Below are 19,648 nucleotides of genomic sequence, written 5' to 3' on the forward strand. Positions count from 1 at the left end.
CTAATTTACAACGAAGACAATCAACCAACACGCCCCCGACGCAACAGACAAAGAAACATTATATGGTACAACCCTCCATTTAGTAAAAACGTAAAGACAAACATCGGTAGAACATTCCTGAAGCTCATATCTAAGCACTTTCCGAACCAACATAAATACCACAGCCTCTTCAACAAAAACAACGTCAAAGTCAGCTACAGTTGCATGGACAACATGAAAACAGTAATCAACAAACACAACATGAAAATAACAAACGCCGACAACAACGCCAACGCAATCACCGGAGAGCAATGCAACTGCCGCAAAAAAGACCAATGCCCGCTAGACAACAAATGCCTGACTTCCAGTGTAATCTACAACGCACAAGTTACAACTAACAACACAACCAAGAACTACATTGGACTGACAGAAGGAACATTCAAACAGAGATTCTCGCAGCACAAATCCACATTTAAGCACAGAAAACACATCAACAGCACCGAGCTTTCTAAATACATCTGGCAACTACACGACAAAAAACAAGACTTCAACATCAAATGGTCAATTATTAGCCGTGCAAGACCCTACAACAGCATTTCCAAACGATGCGACCTCTGCCTCACAGAAAAACTAATGATTATCAAACATAGCAACGACAATCTACTAAACAAAAGATCAGAACTTATTTCTAAATGCCGGCACGAGAACAAATTCTACTTGAAGAACGCTTGACACTTTCTTTATATTGTACTGCACCCACGCAGTTTATACTCGTCCCCGTAATTTCTGTCTTCACACCTATTGTTTTCCAGTATAACTATCACTTATTGTAATGCAACTAGTCCAGCAATTAGCCTATTGTTTAATACCGTGTATATATATCTAGTTGATAGGAATGCTTATCATTAAATACTGTCTGATGAGTGCGTAAGCACGAAACTCGGAGTAACAGCAAATCTTGCCTCTTCGTTATTACTCATATACTCAGCTCTACACTATATGTGTATTGAGCACTATTTTAATGGGATCTGCTACTTCCTCATATGGTTATAATTTAATTTTAAATAGGAAAGAGTTTGTAGCTATTCTCCTGTGGAGAAATTTGAACTTAAAGTTCCTTAATTTCGTGCTTAATGTACATGTCCTAGGTAGCAGATAAATTGGGTAGATGGGGTAAGTTTCTAAAGAAACTGTGGTGCTGTGTCGGTGGGGAGTATAGCAAGATAATTTGGTTTTATCAACTGGGTTGATAATGTGAATTGGCCACTGTAAAGAGATTCGAAAGCTGACGTTTCGAACATTAGCCCTTCGTCGGAGCTTCATTGGATTTGCTCTGACGAAAGGGCTAACACTCAAAATGTCAGCTTTGGAATCTCTTTATGATGGCCAATTTACATTATCAACCCAGTTGATAAAACTAAATTATCCAGTAGATAAACTGACTCACAGTCTCAAATCCATTTCTTTTGGCTTTTTGGGGGGCAAGTGCACTTTTTGGTGATGAGGATTTTGTAAGCCGCTTGACTTGGTTTGTTGAAATTTCTACAGTTTTTTCACCTGGCATTGTCAATTTCAGAGATCTTGTAGCACTCCTGATAGCTGAGGTTGGGTAACCCAAAAACACTGACCTCCGGTCCGTGGACCCCCACTACAGACCGGGTCTGCGAACTACCTATGGACCAGTCCACAGACTCCCCCTACGGACCCCCGCAAAATATAATAGAAATAATAAATCAATATTTCAGTTACGGGTTGTCTAATAGATTACTTGTGACAGCAAAATTTCGAACATTACATTGTGCAAATATAACAGACCTGGATTCAGGCTCGGGTGCAATTTAAATCATTACACATTGCCATTTCCTTTGCTGTGGTCAGAAAGTATATGAAAGACGCGTATGGGGAAGTCTCCAGGAAGCCTCAAAATTTGTGCTCTCTTCCCTCTACCATTTTGTTCAGCCCATTCTCCCATTGAACTCGTTGCAGGCTTCACAATTTGCTCAGCAGAATAACAGATACAAACAACAATTAATGGCCTAAAAATATTATATCTTCCATAGCCAGATTGAGCCACGAATGGAATGTAAGAACTTTCCTTCTTACCATCGGCATCTCCTTACGCTGAAAATGGGTTTTAGGCATTTTTTTTGGGAGGGGGTGGGGTGTTAAAAACCCAAGTCTGATACATTTGCACCGTGTAACACTCGAAAAATCACCGACACGAGTCTGAATCTATTAGACAACCCGTAAGTGGAATCTTTATTTATTATTTTCACACTGTTTTAGGGTGGTCCGTAGAGGGGGTCCGTAGGGTAGTCCATGGTACTGAAATTAGCTTGAGAGGCAAAGGAATCCCTATAATTTTAGTCTGTTCACAGCTCAATAAGTTCTTGGATGACATCATCTTTTAAATAAAGTTTTCTGGCATCTTTTGGTGCCAAATTACCGAGAAAAACTAATTTCCTGCCTACCTTAGATAAATGAAAATCAAAAAAGCACTTCCATTTAGATTTGCATTCGTTTGAAATATACTTTTAAAAGTATCCATGAAATTTTCAAGGCTTTATTAAATTCTATTATGTCTAGCATCTTTTGTCCTCCATCTTGGTAATCTGCTATCACTTCAGTCTGCTTAATATCCTCGCCCTTGTTATCCCAAAGGAATTTAAAAGGAAGATTGTTTTTTTCAGCAATTTTGAACATCACATTGTTGATGACAGAATATAAACAAATTGTGATGCAGCTAGAGGCTTAATAACTGTGATTTTACCACGTAAAGTTAACCTCTTGTTTCTCCAATTATTTAAAATATCCTTATTGACATTCTCTTTGTAATTCTTCTTCTCACTTTCTTCACAATCAATGCAGAACCAAAAATCTAAAGCCTTAACCTTGCCATCTGCCCGTTTAAGATTTTTATCAGAGCATATGATCTGGTTTGATCCTTTCTTGGAGCCAATCCAAAGAGCTTCAGTTTTTTCACAATTTACTTGCAAGCCCAAAACCCCACCAAATTTTTACAATATAGCAAAGGAGTGCTCAAGCGATTTTTGAGTGCCATCTAAAATCAGAGTGGTGTCATCTGCATATTGACTGAGCTTACATTCGGTGCTGCCTACTGTGATTCCTTTAACCTCATTATCTTTATGGATGGTGGTAGCTAACACCTTTGCACACAAGATAAAAATGTAAGGCGATAGCAGACACCCCTGCCTTACACCTCAACTTAATTCAAAGAAACCCCCTGACCAACCGTTATTTATAACACAGCTTTGGATATCATGGTTAAACAAATTGATCCACTTAATTATAGAGGAGCCAAAACCAAAATGATGGAGTGTTTTCTCAACAAATGCCCATTCTATAGTATCAAAGGCTTTCTCAAAGTCAACAAAGAGACGTAACCCGGAAATATTCTTTGATTCTGTGAATGAGATGACATTGTTAATCAAGCAAATGTTTTCTGCAATAGATCGTCCTTTCAAGAACCCTGTTTGGTCATTGTCTACTAAATTTTGCAAAACAGCCTTAAGACTTGAAGCAATCGCCTTGCATGCAATTTTGTAGTCACAGTTTAATAAAGTTATGGATCTCCACTTTTTCAGTTCTTGTAGTGCCTTGTATTTCTTGAGTATCAATGAAATGATGCCTCTTCTTTAGGTTAAAGCAAGCTTACTCTTCTGATGGCTTTTGTTAAGACAACATATAAGAAAAGGAGACATCCTTCCAAAAAACTTTATAAAATTTTGCAGGAAGTCCATTTTTTGGACATTTTGGAGATTTTAAGCCTGGATCATCCTCGGAGACCCAGGGGCAGTTAGTGGGGGCGCGGAAAGGTCTAAATGGCTTAGAAAAAAATGCGGGCAAAGAAAAGTCACTTTTCTTCGGCCAAATTTTTTCATTGTCCGTTTGGACTTTTTCCTGCCCCCACTAACTGCCCCTGGGTCTCCAAGGATGAGCCTGGATATGAGCCAACTAGCTCCAATCTACCCAAAAAGGGGTTTGCAATATGACAGCATGCATTTCAGGTGCCATTGAGCCAATCACTCCGATCTGAGTATGATTGGAAAGATCTTTTCCTCCCAATGGGCAAGTGAGAGTGAATAGTTATTTGGCCGGCCCTTTTTTTTAGCCTTGCTTAGAGATGTAGAGTTCATTATTTGGAAATGTTTGATCACAGAGCCATAGAGTTAATTATTTAGAAATGAGTGATTGAATTCTAGACAACTTGAATTAAAGACAACTTCCCTGAGGCCTCGCCCTGCTTGCCCATTGGGCAAGCGAGAATGAAAAGTTACTTGCCAGCAGGAAAACCTACTTGTCCCGAACGACTGGACAACACTTTTTTTTAGCCTTGCTTAGAGACGTAGAGCCATAGAGTTTATTATTTGGGAATGTTTGATCATAGAGCCGCAGAGTTCATTATTTAGAAATCTGTAGAGCGGTAGAGTTCAATGACTAGAAATGTTTGATCATAGAGGCATAGAGCCATAGAGTTCATTATTTAGAAATCAGTAGAGCAGTAGAGTTCAATGACTAGAAATGTTTGATCATAGAGGCATAGAGCCGTAGAGTTCATTATTTAGAAATGTGTGATTACAGAGTCAAAGAGTTCATTATTTGGAAATGTGTGATTGTAGAGCTGTAGCATTCATTATCTAGATATGTGTGATCCTAGAGCTGTATAGTTCATTATGTAAAATTATCTTTAACAAACAGGTTCGGGCACAGGGTTGGATAAAAACTTTTACACTAGACCAAAACCGTTGGTAATCATGGTAACATGCCACCGTTTTATATGTCCACACAAGAGAAAAAGTTCAAACTGAGCGGCGATAAACGCTTAGCGATGTAGCACTCTATGAAAACTTCTATGCCTGTTCAAGCTTCATGAAACGGGCTGGGTATAGGAGAGACACTAAGAAATAGTTGCGTGTTGGTGATTGGCCTTGGGGCCTTATGTGACACCTAGTCACAAAAGAGATAGCTACAAGTATAGGCAACCGACATTGAAATTCTGGTTGCCAACAGTCCATTTTTAGTAAATAATGTCAATAATTTACAACATGAAAAGTACTGGAATCACTATTGGCAAATTGTATTTAGGTAAGGAACAAGTATGAACTGAAGTATAACATTCAGCAATTCAACTGAATTTTGTTGAGGCTAAAACAGTGATGGGCACCCTTCAATTCTGTATAATTTCCTTGTAGTTAAAATTGGTTTGTACTAAAAGAGACATAACTTCTGGTTGGATAATGGGTAAACAGACTGGTTCAAATCAATGTGAATTTATGAATCTCACATAGTACCTAGCATTAATTTCAGGACAAGAATTAATGTACAAATATTCAGGAGGTGTACTCGTGATTCATTGCGAAATTGTGGTATTTCCTGGTAAAGTGTGATTAAAAAATGATTCAAAAGTGAAATGTAAAAAATTTAACTCCAGGAAGTAATTTGCACAAATTAAAAAACAATAAATACAGGTTAAAATAGTGTTAAGCGAAATACTTGAGGTCTTATATTTAATATTAAATTTTGCCTAAAAGAATGTTTTAGCTCCAATTTTAAGGACACTGTCTTTTATTTTTTGATGTGTTTTGTCCTCCATTTTTTAATGATCTTCCGGTTTTAGCAATCACTACAAACCCAAAACCATATTTTCAAATTCATATTTTCATGGTAAACTAACAGCTTTTTCAGTACCTGTCCAAAGTTTCACCATTGCTAAATTAATGGCACTGACCATAGGTTATTGCCATGGAAAAGCCATGGTAAAGACATGAAAAATCCCATGAAAATTCTGTGAAATGTACCATGATTCAGAGCAATTTAGTTGGATGAGGGCATGAAACTTGAAATCTCTGTGTTCATGGCCCATGAGAATGTTTGTTTTCATGGTTTATCAAGACCTTTTTCAGGCATTTTCACAAAACTGTGGTTCATAGTGTATGTAAATCAAACTTGAGGCACATGGGTTTTTGAAAACATGCAACATTACATTGATCATCTATTGAAGCTGAAAACTTGAACAGGAATTTCTTGTTGAAGTGTTTGTTTGTTGGTGACTTGAATGTACCAGGTAAAAAGGTAATGTCTACATACGAGCCAAGTGGCCCATCAGGCCGGAGCTTATCCTGGTTTCTGTAGCATGAAGCAACTACTAGTATTTCTACTCCCCCCTGGATGGGATGCTAGTCCATCGCAGGGTTACCCCCAGAATAAAGTTTGCTGGTACTCATTTATATGTCTGAGTAGAGAGTGGCACTGTGACAGTAAACTGTCTTGCCCAAGAACACAACACATTGTGCCCGGCCAGGGCTCAAACCCAGACTGCTCGACCCGGAGACAAGTGCACTAACCATGAGGTCACTGCATGAATGCCATTAATTTTTAAGATTCTATAGCATGTTGCACTCAGAATTCACTAATTGGTCTTGGCCTCAAATATATAGAAATACCAAAGTCATTAAAAGCGAAAAATATGCAGCGCGAAAAAAGTTTCCTTAAAAGGTCATGCATACCATATATGGTCCAGGCAACCCCATAAGCCTAGGCGCCAGTACCGAGCCGGCGGCCATTTTCACTTTGCAAGTGGATGTTTGACCTTCTCATTTTTCTGTGGAAGTTTTAGCCATTATGGATGATGAAAATGTGTCTCATCACGGGTCTACGGGCTCGGAAAATGATGACAAGTCGCCTACATCTCCAAGGGGATCGTTTAATGGCGATTCTACGCTGGAAGAGGGCGAACTAACCGGCGCCTCTCAGGATCAGTCGGCCTTGCAAGAAACCCGTCTGTCGTTGAACGGTTTCCCGCCCAGTTCGAACCAACAGCAAACCGGCCGAAAGAGATCCTACGCAGCAAGCCTGCTCAGCGTTGCAGCTCCTAGCTGCCTTTCTGTCAGGGATACGGAACCTTTGAGCAAAATCGCTAACGTCTCCGAAGGCGGTTCAGCCGATCCCTTTGCCTCAGCCCTATTGGCGGCAAAAGACGAAGCGAAGAAACACGCTTCTAAAGTGACAGTAGTTGATGAAATTCCTCCGCCTTCAGGCTCAACAAATACTCGATATTGTATGTGGAATATCGATAAGGAACTCAAGGAAATCATTGATATTTATTTCCGATCGTGCATGGAGGACAAGGCTCATAGCGAACTCGTCAAACAATTTCCTAAGCCCGACGTTCCCGCTCTCCATGTTCCAGAGCTTGATAAATGGCTTGTCCTTATTCAAGGTAAGCAGTCTCTAGCTAATCTTCGCTGGGAACAGGATCTCCAAGTGACGGAGAGAAATTATATGGATGCAGCTGGTCCACTTTGCATCCTTCTCCAGCATTTGAAAAGGGACCCACAGGCTGTACAGGTCGGTGAGGCAATCAACCTGGTTCTCAAAAGCCTTCGCTTGCTGGGACATGCTGTGGCTACTGTTAACAAACATAGACGTCAGGATATTGTTAAGTCCACACATATCACCGACATTACTGAGCTCGGTAAGCGCTCTGATTCTATGCAGAAGTTCCTGTTTGGTGAATCTAAAGCCAAGGAACTTAACTTTGTTGGTGAACTGGCTGAAAAAGTCTCTAAAGCCATCCAGCCTCAAAGCAAGAAAAACCAGTTCAAAAAGAAATCTTCTAGAGGCAATAGTTCATCAAACACCCATGGGCAGAATGACCACTCCTCTCACCAAGCCCATTCGCCTTCTGGAAATCAAAGCAGTGAAAGCTTTAATAGGAAGAGGCCTTACAATAACAACCGGCCTTTTCGGAGGGCCCCCTCCCAAGGGAAGCCTTACCTGGGAGGGGTGGACCAAAGGCTTGCGTCCGAACAGAAGTCCAACAAGCAGCCCTCACAAACTCCCAACAGAAACTACATGCAGGGGAAACAAAGGTAAGCCTTCCTCATACTCATTCACTTTCCCCCCTTCCCTTTGTCTACCTCAACTTAGAGAACATCCCGAGGGCAGGGAGGCTAAAGTATTTTCTCCAGAACTGGGAACTCTTAACATCAGACCAGTGGACCCTCAACACTGTGAGGGGTTACAAACTAGAACTTACAGGGGTTCCCAGGCAGTCAAGGCTGCCTTTCCCACATTGTTTGAATGCCAGTCAGCTCGCCCTGGTAGAGGACGAGATTGCCAGTCTCTTAGACAAGAGAGCCATACAGCAAGTTCCCCACCACTGCAACCTCTTTTACAGCAACCTTTTCCTAGTGGAGAAGAAAGGGGGAGGGCAACGCCCAGTGATAAACTTGTCCACACTAAACTCATTTGTGCGCCACCATCATTTCAAGATGGAGGACTTGAAGGTGGTTGCGGACAGTCTTCGTCCTCTCGACTTCATGTGCAAAATAGACCTCAAGGACGCATATTTTGCGGTCCCCATCCACCCGGCACACCAAAAGCTACTTTGCTTTCAGTTCAAAAATGTAACTTACCAGTTCAAATGCCTACCCTTCGGTCTCACTTCAGCACCTCGGGTCTTCACAAAAGTGCTGAAGCCCCTGATAGTTTATGTCAGGAGACTGGGTCTAAGGATATGTATTTACCTAGACGACATGCTAATCCTAAATTCTCAGAGGGATGGAGCTATGAGAGATGTATCACTAATGCTCCACCTGTTGGAAAATCTGGGGTTCATTGTGAATATGGAGAAATCTATTCTATTCCCTTCACAGGAAATGGAATTCTTAGGTGTTCTGGTCAGCTCCATTCACATGAGCTTTTCCCTCCCGGAAAGCAAAGTCCTGAACCTCCGGAACGACTGCAGAAGACTTCTAAATTCCAGGACTGCCTCACAGTCAGATCTAGCACGCTTAATTGGCAAAATGATAGCAGCAAAAGTAGCACTTTTCCAGGCTCCACTCCATTACAGGGCACTTCAACACCAGAAGAGCTCCTTAGACCACCAGGGAGTCCCCCTCCATCAGAAGGTAATTCTAGACATAGAAGCTATGTTAGACCTGGAATGGTGGGTAGCCAACCTGGCCACAACCAACTCCAGACCAGTGAAGCGTCTCCTTCCAGACCTGCTAATCCAGTCGGATGTTTCAGGGTCGGGCTGGGGGGCTGTGTGCAACAGCATCGAGACAAGGGGAACCTGGTCTCTTCTCGAATCCTCACTTCACATAAATTGCTTGGAGCTGCTTGCAGCCACCTACGCAATCAAGGCCTTCACCAAATCCTTGAGCAATGCCCATGTCCTGATACAAATGGACAACACATCGGCTATAGCTTATGTAAACAAAATGGGGGGAGCCAAGCAGGGTGTGTTAGACAAACATGCTCGTTCCCTATGGGAGTGGTGCCTCGCGAGGAAGATCACTCTTCGAGCGGAGCACATTCCAGGTCGACTGAATGTCATAGCAGATGCAGAGTCTCGAGCAAAACCAGATGCAGCAGACTGGAAACTCGATTCAGAAGTGTTCAAGGTTCTGAATCACAGTTTCGGTCCCTTTACTGTAGACCTTTTTGCCAACAGGAACAACACACAGTTGGAGAGATTCTACAGTTATCTGCCAGATCCCCTAGCAGAGCAGTACGATGCCCTGGTTCAGCCTTGGAGGGAAGAGAATGCTTATGCCTTCCCCCCTTTCAACTTGATCAGCAAATGTCTGAGGAAGATAAGCCTCGAAGGAGCAACTTTGTTGATCATATGCCCAGTGTGGCCAGCGCAGGCATGGTACCCCCACCTACTACAGTTGCTAACAGACAATCCAGTTTTGCTTCCAGCCCACAACGACCTACTGTTAGACCCACTGGGGAACAGACATCCAATGATCGTCAACAACTCCCTGCCTCTAGCAGGATGGAGACTCTCAGGGAACACCTCTCTTCAGAGGGCATATCAAAAGAAGCTACAGATATTCTCCTCTCTGCCCAACGTAGATCAACAAATGCTCAGTACAAGTCCTGTTGGGCTAAGTGGTGTGGCTGGAGTCGCCAACGACAGATTGATCCCTTTTGTCCAGCTGTAAGTGATTTAGTTCACTTTCTCACAGAGTTGTTTGAGCAAGGTAAACAATACTCTACAATTAACACGTATAGATCAGCTATAAGCTCTACAGTTCCACCCTTGGATGGATCTCCCTTGGGTCAACACAAAATTGTGTGTAGCTTTATGAGGGGGGTATTCAATAACAGACCACCTAAACCCCGTTACTCTGGCACTTGGGAGGTTTCTCTGGTTACTAATCTTTTTGAGAAGTGGCCAGATAACAGTAACTTAGATATCAAACGCCTCTCAAGGAAGTGTGCAATGTTACTTGCTCTATCAAGTGCCAAGCGGCAATCTGATTTGCATGCCTTAGATTTGACATTCATGCAGTATTTACCAGAGGGCGTAGAGTTCAAGATTCCAGGGTTAACTAAGACCAGAGTTCCGGGAAAAGATGTCATCTTCTTTTTCCCAGCTCTTAAAGGCAATGTTCAGTTGTGCCCAGTTGCCTGTCTCAGGGAATACATTAAAAAGACAGAAAATCACCGAAACCAAAGTGGTGATAGTCAGCCCTTGTTTCTAGCCACTCAGAGACCTTATTCTCCCGTTTCTTCAACATCCATAGGTAGATGGCTAAAGCTGACTTTACAGGATGCTGGGATAGACATTAGTGTTTTTAAAGCTCACTCAACAAGAGGCGCCTCTTCCTCTGCAGCAAGACAGAGTGGTGTATCAGTGAAAGATATCCTGACTGCAGCCGATTGGTCAAGAGAGACGACGTTCAATCGCTTTTATTACCGCCCACGCCACTCTGTTTCTTTTGGCACAGCAGTCATTTCTTAGGTCAGTTGCTTTAAACGAGACCAATTAGTGAATTCTGAGTGCAACATGCTATAGAATTGTAGATTGTGCTAGGCTACAATGTAGCTGAAGTACAATCAGAATTCTATTATTGTTGCACGAAGAATTCACTAATTCCCTCCCACCCTCCCTATTTACATGACTACCGTGCCAACATTGTCCTTTTATCTCTTTGCAGATTGGACTCATTTTGTCTACTGGTTCCAAGATCATTGTTGCATTATGTCATTATGAAAGTTTTGTGTTAATAAAGATGCTTAGTTACTAGATTCCTTAGTCTATTATTTTGTTGTGGCAAAGTTCAATGGCTGCCGGCTCGGTACTGGCGCCTAGGCTTATGGGGTTGCCTGGACCATATATGGTATGCATGACCTTTTAAGGAAACTTTTTTCGCGCTGCATATTTTTCGCTTTTAATGACTTTGGTATTTCTATATATTTGAGGCCAAGACCAATTAGTGAATTCTTCGTGCAACAATAATAGAATTCTGATTGTACTTCAGCTACATTGTAGCCTAGCACAATCTACAATTTTGAGCAACTAAGAGCTCATAGTTCTTAATCATATTTTACTAGAAAATGCCTTTTACACTTATGTTATGTTTGTGTTGACATAATTTGTTTTCTTGATTCATTGTAGTTGAGCATCAGTTTGAGATTGTGGTCGAGGACATCAAAGGTCTGTCAGTCTTTGGTAACACTGTTTGGGGTGAAACTGACTGCTTTGTTCAGTATCACTTTCCATTCCAAAGGCACCTGGATTCTGATTATGGACCAAGTGAAGGTTAGCATTTTGAAGATTTCAGTATTAAAAAGCATATTCAAGTAAAGCCACAGTACCTCAATTGTAATGACAAAATTATATAATAATTTTATTATTATTAATATTAATTGTGATCAGTCTCTTGTCGAATTATAAGCAAGCTATTAAGGACAGTGCCTACTAGATATAAAGGTTTTTTGCGTAAATAAGGACTACATGTATGTGGAAAAAGAAGATCTCAGGAAAGGCTATTGGAACACAAAAATGAAAACTAGGTAGCCACACATGTGTTTTCATCAATTTGGCAATTTAAACTGAATGAGTTTTGAAAACAATCCTGTCTGTTCCGTTTATGCTTGATAAACACTAATTTAGAGGGAAATACATGTAGAATCAAAACAAGGTTACTTTAAACTTGCAAAGCCCTGACCTAATCAGCAAGTAACTGTATCTGAACATGGAGAAAGAAAATGTTTCTTTTGACTTCAAGAAAAGAATTGCAATGAAAGCTGCCAGGAAAAACAAAGGTTTTTTGCATATGTTATTTCTTGAAAACTAAGCACAACAGAAAAAAAATACAGGGTAATGATTTTCAATTAAATTGGAGGTTACACATAGCTGTTGCAAGAAAGGTTGTCTTACAAAAGTGTAAAAGCGAACACGACGAAGTTGAAAGTTATTGTGGGTAATGGTGGTTTTACAGTTACTTGTTCAAGGTATTTCAGCACTGACAGAAGGAAACAACAAAAACACGTGTATAAATGCTTTCTCTTTCCTTTTAGCTAAACACCGTGAACCTCGACGAACTAGCGCCAAACTGTTACTACCCATAATACCAATAAGTATTGTCACGTGCACTTTTATGCTGTTGTAGGACAACCTTTGTCGAAACAGCTATATACATGTCAAAATCCAGGCACATCTGAACAAAAATAGAAAATGACCTAAAATGGCACAAACATCCCTTTTGCACCAATCCCTTCTATTAGCCTTGAATATCCAACAGAAAGGCTCATGTCAGCATTTTTCTTAAAAAACAAAAAACATTTTCTTCAGAGATTTTCTCAGAATTTGGTTTTACATACAAGAAAACTACTTTTGGTATGTTTTTAACAACAGAATTGGTTATTAATCAACACCGTCATTAGAGTCCCTTACAAAACTCGTTTAGTTTAGCAAAAATACTGTCTGACCTTTACACTGTACATGTAGCTTTTGCAAACAGACAGAATCTAATCACTTGTTGAATAGTTAAGCAAAGTTAGTGTAGTTTATTTCATCAATTTCAACCCTAGCATGTGTGTGGCATGTAAACTACGCCTACGTAATGCACAGAAGATGTGCACACTAACAAAAATAGGCACCGTCCTTAATAGAGGCAGGTTGTCTTGATACTCTAAGTGGGAAAAGGGAAAATGAAAACAAGGGAAAACAAAACTATCTTTTCCCAAGGGACCAGTAATTGCTAACTAACAATAAATAATTCATTTCTAACTTTGAGCTCAATTTTTTTTAAAAAGACTGTACTATTAAAATAAAGCAGTTGAAACTTCATTGTATTACCATTGTCACATTACCAACAACAACAATCTAGGTAAAGCCTTACTCTGCATTTAAGTACTGCTCGTAAAAATAATTTACTCTAGAGCTCTTTTTGTTATCCATAGTAAGAGGTTTTCTGATTTCATTCACAAGGCACACTCAGTCTTCAGCCTCATCGTACCCCCACTACTTTGTGTGTGCCTGAGCCAGTATTTCATGATGTGACAAGACATACACTGAAGCTTGCTCAAGGATTTCCAGTTCAGAAACTCTTACTGGCAGCATTCACTGGTTCTTGGCTGGCTGCTCCTACTGTCCCAGGGTCAGGTGGAGTTCCTTTTGAACTCTGGCAGAGATACTACTATCCAAATATCAGAGACCAAATGGTGGCTAAGGTAGAGAAATGCACTAAAAAAGTACTAACCGATTAAAAAATACTCTATTATGACTTCAGCTGCAATCCTTTGTGAAGCGGTTTGATTTTTATTTGATAAAATGTCTTGTAAAGACTGATTGTAATGTGAAAATGGTGCTGTAATCACGTTGTTTTCCAGCTTCTTTGAAGAAAGTGTATTCTCAAGACAAAGAGTTTCACAGTCCGGATACTAACTAGTGTATGCCTTATATGTCATAAAAATTTTTCTATTGATTTGTAAAAACTGTGAGACGTCTTGAGATGTCTTACATGACGTGCAAGTATTGAGCCTTTGAGGAACCTTTTAACTTGGAAATTCCAAGATGTAGGTATGGATGGGAGATTTGCTCAATCCTTTACTCCTTCACTCCTTTGGTTGGGTGACCAAATGTGAATACCACGTGTTGTAATGATTTCTTTTTTTCTTTTCTTTTCTTTTTTACTTACCTTTCCAAGGTGATATCAGTGACTGCAGAACACCAAGCCCTGTGTAATTACTTAAGTATTTTCTTCTATTCATCAACTGTTTGTTCATATCATCTTGTCATCTCCAAATGTACTTACACTACTGATAAATTGTAGTGAAATGTATCACTCAAACTCTTCTCAATGCTCCCAGACAAAAATTTTAATCATGGCTATATTCATTCAAAAATTCATATTTTAATATCTTTGGAAGTCAATAAACATTACCTATGCAGTTAAACTGATCACTCAGTGAGGAAATCGTTCCACATCCACATCAAATTACTTTATACATCGGTTAGCAGAATGGCAAAAAGTCTAACAGGAAGGGAAGGAGCGAAGAGGAGCGAAGGAACAAAGGATCGAGCTAATCTTCCATCCATACCCAAACTTGGATTTTCCAAGTTAAAAAGCTCCTTACTTACAAGTCATTTCAGACATCTCAAATGCACACATGGAAGTCTCACAATTTTTACAACAGGAAAATGGTGATGACATTTAAGGCATAATCTCTCTCATTTTTCTTGCATTAAATGCCCATCTAGACTAAGCAGTTTTTTCTTTATATTTATTTTGCATAAATAGCAGTCATCAAGTTCATTCTGAAAGTGTGGAGAGGGTTTTTAAGTCCTTCTAGTTTTGTTAACCTTTTCCAAACTTCAAGAGTTAAGTTTTCCCCGATTAGTAGAGGGTTATTTCCCTATCTGCTAAATATCTCGACACATTAATAAAATTTATGTATGTATGTATGTTCCAGCTTCTGAGAGCAGGAAACATTTTTGTTGAGTATCAAAACTGACATCTGCCAATTGATTTTAAGTTGAACATCAATAAAGTTGTTTTTGCCACAAAGACAAGGTGCTCAATTCGTTTCATATCTGACTGACATTTTGTAGTTACTTTATTATATTATTTTTTGTATTTTAAGTCTGTATGCATGCACCAAGGTAAACATTTGGGGACTACAAAACTTGTTGCAATTTTTGGTAGAGCTGAACAAATTTTGTCAGCCCAATTTGGATGGACCATTAGTTTAACGGTGTTATATTAATTTTATTTTCACATGCAGGCAAGTCTGCCACTTGCAAAGCTGTGTGCAATGGTAACTATGCAGAAACAAGGTGAAGCAAATTTCCAGACCTTCTCCTTACCATTGAGAGTCCTTGCTGGAAATGAGGTGGATAATATGCGACAGGATAAAGTGCGAGACAGTGGCTTACTTGACATCACTGTTAAATATCAGCAAGTGAAAACAGAGGATCCAAAAGGAAGACATACAGCAGTGATGGAAGACAACAATCAAGTTTGTTTATCACTTGGAGTGTTTCAAGCCTGTGGACTCAAGGTGAAGTGTCTCATGCATTTCGTCACAGTTCAAATTTATCATCTTTCATATAATTATTCATTTCAGCATTTCCTCACCATCTACGGGTATGTTACGAACTCACAATGAGACCAGCTCCCAGTTGGCTTGATAACTCAGTTGTTAGGGCACTGCACTGGTACTGCAGAAGTCATGGGTTTGAATTCTGCTCAAGCCTTAATTTTTTTCAGGCTTTAATTTCACAGCTGCTTAAGTTGTGCATATAACTGCAATGATCAATCATGTCTTCATACAGTTACAGTGTTGTAAGTTAGGTTTTGAACTTGAAAGTTCCAAACCTAAAGTTGGGTAGCATAATAAATTATTATAATAAAATAGTGTAACTTAATTCAGCACTGATAGCTTAGAGTAAAAGATGGTTATTAAAGGATCTCTTTTCAGATTGGATCTGGGTTTGTAGGCTTTGATATAAAATTGTGATAAAGTATTGCCATATGATTGTAATTTCTGCATTTTGGCATGGTTAATAATTCTGGTGTAACAGCTTTCAATTAGGTTCCAATTCTTAAATTGCAACATTTTGGGTTCCTTCCCCCATTGATTTTACAACCCAAGAATCCTGCCCTCCCCCCTCCTTGAAAAATCCTGGATCTGTCCATGACTTACAAACTTCGTTGTTCGGGGAGAATGTGAAAAAATTGCTTAGTCACCTTTACTGATTTTGTAGGCCAGTGTTCATTGTGGAATGTCATTTCCTTGACCCAAAGATTTTCCCAGGTGAAGTCAGCCACAGTACTTTTGTTTACTCATAGGCAGCAGCACTTTTTCATGTGGAATCCAACCCCAGCCTGTCATATCCTACAGAGGTTGGTGTCAACACATACATTGTGCTGCAGTTCCCACTGGGAAAGAAGCTCAAGCATGTGACAAGGACTGTGGCACAGACATTCAGTCCTGAGTTTTCATACAATGCAGATATATTGTTACCAGTAGTGTTGCCATCTGATGTAAGTGGTACTAAAAGAAATCTGAGTTTAGCAGAACAGCTGGAAAAATCTGAAATGGTGTTTGAAGTTTGGTAAGTTTATACTTTGGATAGTGGTTTATTACATTTCTTGCAGATGAGGAGTAGTTAAATGTGGGAGTACTCAGTAGTCTAATGGCTTAAGATCCAGACATTAAAATCTTGGTCCATGGTGACCATTTTCCCTGTGCTGTGTTCTAATGGTCAAGACAATTTTAATTGTCTTGTGATAATTAGAACTATTACAAGCATCTTGTGAGACAAATAGATTTGGGGGAGTGGCTGACCTGCAATGGCTTAGCATCCATCAGGAGGAAAGAGCAATGTCCTGAGTTGCTTAATGTTGTGGATTACCATTGGAAGGCTGATGGATAACTGGTGCTTGAGTCATTTAATCAAAATTATATACTTTATTTATGACATATGCAAGGTTTTGTATCCCTTTTGACATGTGCAAAAATACTGTAAAACATTGTACAGCTATGCTTGTAAGATTTTTGTGCATGTCTCCTTATATGTTTAGTTCTGTAGAGTTATATGTTAGTTTTTTTTTAATCTAGCTCATTTTTTCTAGGTTTGCTTTTGTTAAATCTTAATAGAGGACTCTGTAAACCACTTTGTGATGTAGGTCTCCTCATTAAAGATTATTTATTATTATTAATACCAAACCTTGCTTAAAGTGCCCCTATGATTAAATTCTCGATATCTATTTTTTTACATTTTCATACACAATAGGTCTTGCCTAGATATCTTGCCTAATTTCAATCTCTTACAAACATTTGGACCTCTGTTTCTGAGAATTTACTGCTGCCATTAATTTTCCTTGTTCCAAGTATTGGCTGAGAATTGGAGTAAATGACATCATTCACTCAAAAATACCTCACAGGTTGAAATTAAGATAACAAGTATTGTAGAAAATTGCACAAATATAAGAGCCGAAGTTTTTTTATTCTTTATGCAAATTGTGTACTAATTGTTATCATAATTTCAACCCGTGTGGTATTTTTGAGTCGAGAATTGAGAATTTCATCATAGGGGCACTTTAAAAGCGTGTTGTGAAAGCAGATTGTACAAACTCTAACCAGGCATCAAATGTCACGAGGAGTGAGTGGTGACCAGACAATAAGATCAGGTATGGAGCAAGTCAAGTCTGGAGGGCAGAGAGATGTTTTGCTTGGTGTGGGAAAAGTACCTCTTGTCAAGCTTCTTGCTCATAAAACAGGTTGGTCCACCTAATTTCATCTTCTAGCAACATTTGAATGCAAATGGTAAATTTTTGACTGTGTATAGTGTGTTAATTTACTTTGATATATTCACCAATGTTCACTGAGCCTGAGGCGAATAATTGTTTTAGAATAATTTTCAGAGGTGAATATCAAGGACTACAAAATAACAGACTAAAACATAAAATCGCAGATGTAATTGTTCGTGTGCATTCATGTTTCTGTAGCCATAGTTTTAATAATAAGCTTACATGTACATCGATCATTGAGTTCGGCAACAAAACAAATGAGCGAAACACTATGAAAAATAAATCCATCCAGTACCTTTGTTTTATTGTTGTTGACTTCCTTCACAGTTGACATGATCACCTAAAAATGAGTAGCTTAAGCCTTTAGTCTGAAGAAAAATAAATTTTAATCAATCGACGCAATCACTGTGTTTACGATTTTTAAAAGCATTCAGTTGAATGCAAGTTCTTGATAAGATTTTTGGTCCAAGGGCGACAGCAGTCATTCTGAAAATTCTCCCCTGTTTCATGTATCCTGGACTTGGAGTGATGTCTTTCGAATGAATGAAAACTTCATTCAGCAACTGTTCGCCATGTTTACTTTCCGAGATGGCAAAGATGGCAAGCTTAGTAACCAAGCTCTCTATAGTGTCATATGATGAGGGTTTTCAACCAATCAGAATGTCCAATTCTTATATTCACCTCTGGAAATTATACTAAACATACAATTGTATGATAGTTCAGGTGCTGATTGCCGCTGGAACCAATATAGTACTTACAATGAAGGAGCTGATACAGTGAAATATGTTGAGGGACTACTCAGACCTTGAGTACGTACATGTATGGAGTTTAATACAGCTCTGTTTCGTAGGCTAACATAAAGTTAGCCCACTCATCAGTTAGTTTCCATATACACTGAAGCCTACTAAAATACACATGAACAATATGGTCGAGCAAGATGCAATAAACTGTTACAAAACATCGTAAAAAACGGTTACAATCAATGGTTGCTTGTTCAAATGCACTTCTAAAATTTAAGAACTTATATGCGTGCTTTGAACATGTTAATATTTTAAGTGCCAGCGTGGGCACGCTGGGAAAACGAAATGCAATTGGTAAACTATAATCTAAGAATGAACTTTTTTAGGTGCCAGCACGTAGAACTTAGATGTAACAAAACTGTTCTTAAGAACTTGGCACAACCAACACAAGACCAGGCTGGAAGAACATGCAACTGCAGGAAGAAGGACAAATGCCCCTTAGAAGGAAACTGCCTTTCTAAAGGAATCGTTTATCAGGCCAAGGTGACATCTGAGAGCAAAACCCGTAGGTGTCGTTCAACAAGGAAATGCACAAGAACGACACAGAACTTGGCAAACACATCTGGCAGCGTAAAAGTAAACAGCAACACTACACCATCAAATGGAAGATCCTTACCAAGGCGAGACCCTACTCAAATGTGACAAAGCGGTGCAACCTACGCACGACTGAGGAGCACTTCATCATCGCCAAACCAAAACTGGCGACACTAAATAAACGAAACGAACTAATTTCCACATGCCAGTACCGATGAAAATTCATTCTTAGATATTGTTAACTAACTGCATTTCGTTTTCCCAGAGCGCGCACGCTGGAACTTAAAATAATAACATGTTAAAAGCATGTACATAAGTTTTAACATTTTAGAAGTGCATTCAAACAAGTAATCTTTGATTGTAACCGTTTTTTTTACAATGTTTTGTAACAGTCTGTTGTAATGGTTTATTGCATCTTACATAACCATATTGTTGATGTGTATTTTAGTAGGCTTCAGTGTATATGGAAGCTAATTGATGAGTGGGCTAAATAACATATGCACGCAAGATCTGAGTGGTCTTTCAACACATTTCGTTACATATATACATGTAGGGCTGTAAGAGCTATTTTTCATGTCCATGAACCATAGTTTTAAGAAAGCTGTTTATTTCTGCTTATGAGCCTGTAAAGTTTTGGGCTCAGCTGATTTAGACAAGCCTCGCTTCTCTGTTCACACTTTCCTATGAGGTTTGTTGCTGTTAGTCTGAGGAAATACTTTACACAGGTTAGTGTTCTAACCAATCACTCTTATA

The 19,648-nt window shown here is 39.4% G+C and overlaps 3 protein-coding genes across 9 annotated transcripts in view; all 3 read left to right on the forward strand.

The window, feature by feature from the left end:
• LOC110048328 (C2 domain-containing protein 3-like) overlaps window positions 1–19,648 on the forward strand; it is a 280,755-nt gene that overhangs the window by 209,408 nt on the left and 51,699 nt on the right. For all 6 annotated transcript variants that reach the window (XM_089272540.1, XM_089272539.1, XM_089272541.1 and 3 more), the window contains 5 exons: window positions 11,417–11,560; window positions 13,235–13,476; window positions 15,031–15,306; window positions 16,098–16,363; window positions 17,395–17,531. In XM_089272540.1, the coding sequence (XP_089128666.1) occupies window positions 11,417–11,560; window positions 13,235–13,476; window positions 15,031–15,306; window positions 16,098–16,363; window positions 17,395–17,531 (1,065 nt within the window). The remainder of the gene's footprint in view (window positions 1–11,416; window positions 11,561–13,234; window positions 13,477–15,030; window positions 15,307–16,097; window positions 16,364–17,394; window positions 17,532–19,648) is intronic.
• Window positions 1,282–7,977, forward strand: LOC110064642 (uncharacterized). Its single transcript, XM_089272550.1, has one exon. The coding sequence runs from the start codon at window positions 6,622–6,624 to the stop codon at window positions 7,873–7,875; it is 1,254 nt and encodes a 417-aa protein (XP_089128676.1). The 5' UTR covers window positions 1,282–6,621; the 3' UTR covers window positions 7,876–7,977.
• Window positions 8,167–11,046, forward strand: LOC149103191 (uncharacterized). 2 transcript variants are annotated; one of them, XM_089272549.1, is made up of 4 exons: window positions 8,171–8,912; window positions 9,461–9,995; window positions 10,542–10,759; window positions 10,956–11,046. In XM_089272549.1, the coding sequence occupies exons 1-3, from the start codon at window positions 8,274–8,276 to the stop codon at window positions 10,757–10,759; spliced, it is 1,392 nt and encodes a 463-aa protein (XP_089128675.1). In that variant the 5' UTR covers window positions 8,171–8,273; the 3' UTR covers window positions 10,956–11,046. The 2 variants fall into 2 exon arrangements, with proteins under 2 accessions (XP_089128674.1, XP_089128675.1); XM_089272548.1 differs by lacking the exon at window positions 10,956–11,046 and having other exon boundaries at window positions 8,167–9,995; window positions 10,542–10,654.

This window comes from Orbicella faveolata, unplaced genomic scaffold (assembly GCF_042242905.1).
Source record: "Orbicella faveolata isolate gen_17 unplaced genomic scaffold, um_ofav_v1 contig_35, whole genome shotgun sequence".
Lineage (NCBI taxonomy): Eukaryota > Metazoa > Cnidaria > Anthozoa > Scleractinia > Merulinidae > Orbicella > Orbicella faveolata.

Excerpts from the sequence above, each read along its gene's own strand:
- LOC110064642 (XM_089272550.1), top strand. The coding sequence starts at position 6,622 with ATGGATGATGAAAATGTGTCTCATCACGGGTCTACGGGCTCGGAAAAT.
- LOC149103191 (XM_089272548.1), top strand. The coding sequence starts at position 8,274 with ATGGAGGACTTGAAGGTGGTTGCGGACAGTCTTCGTCCTCTCGACTTC.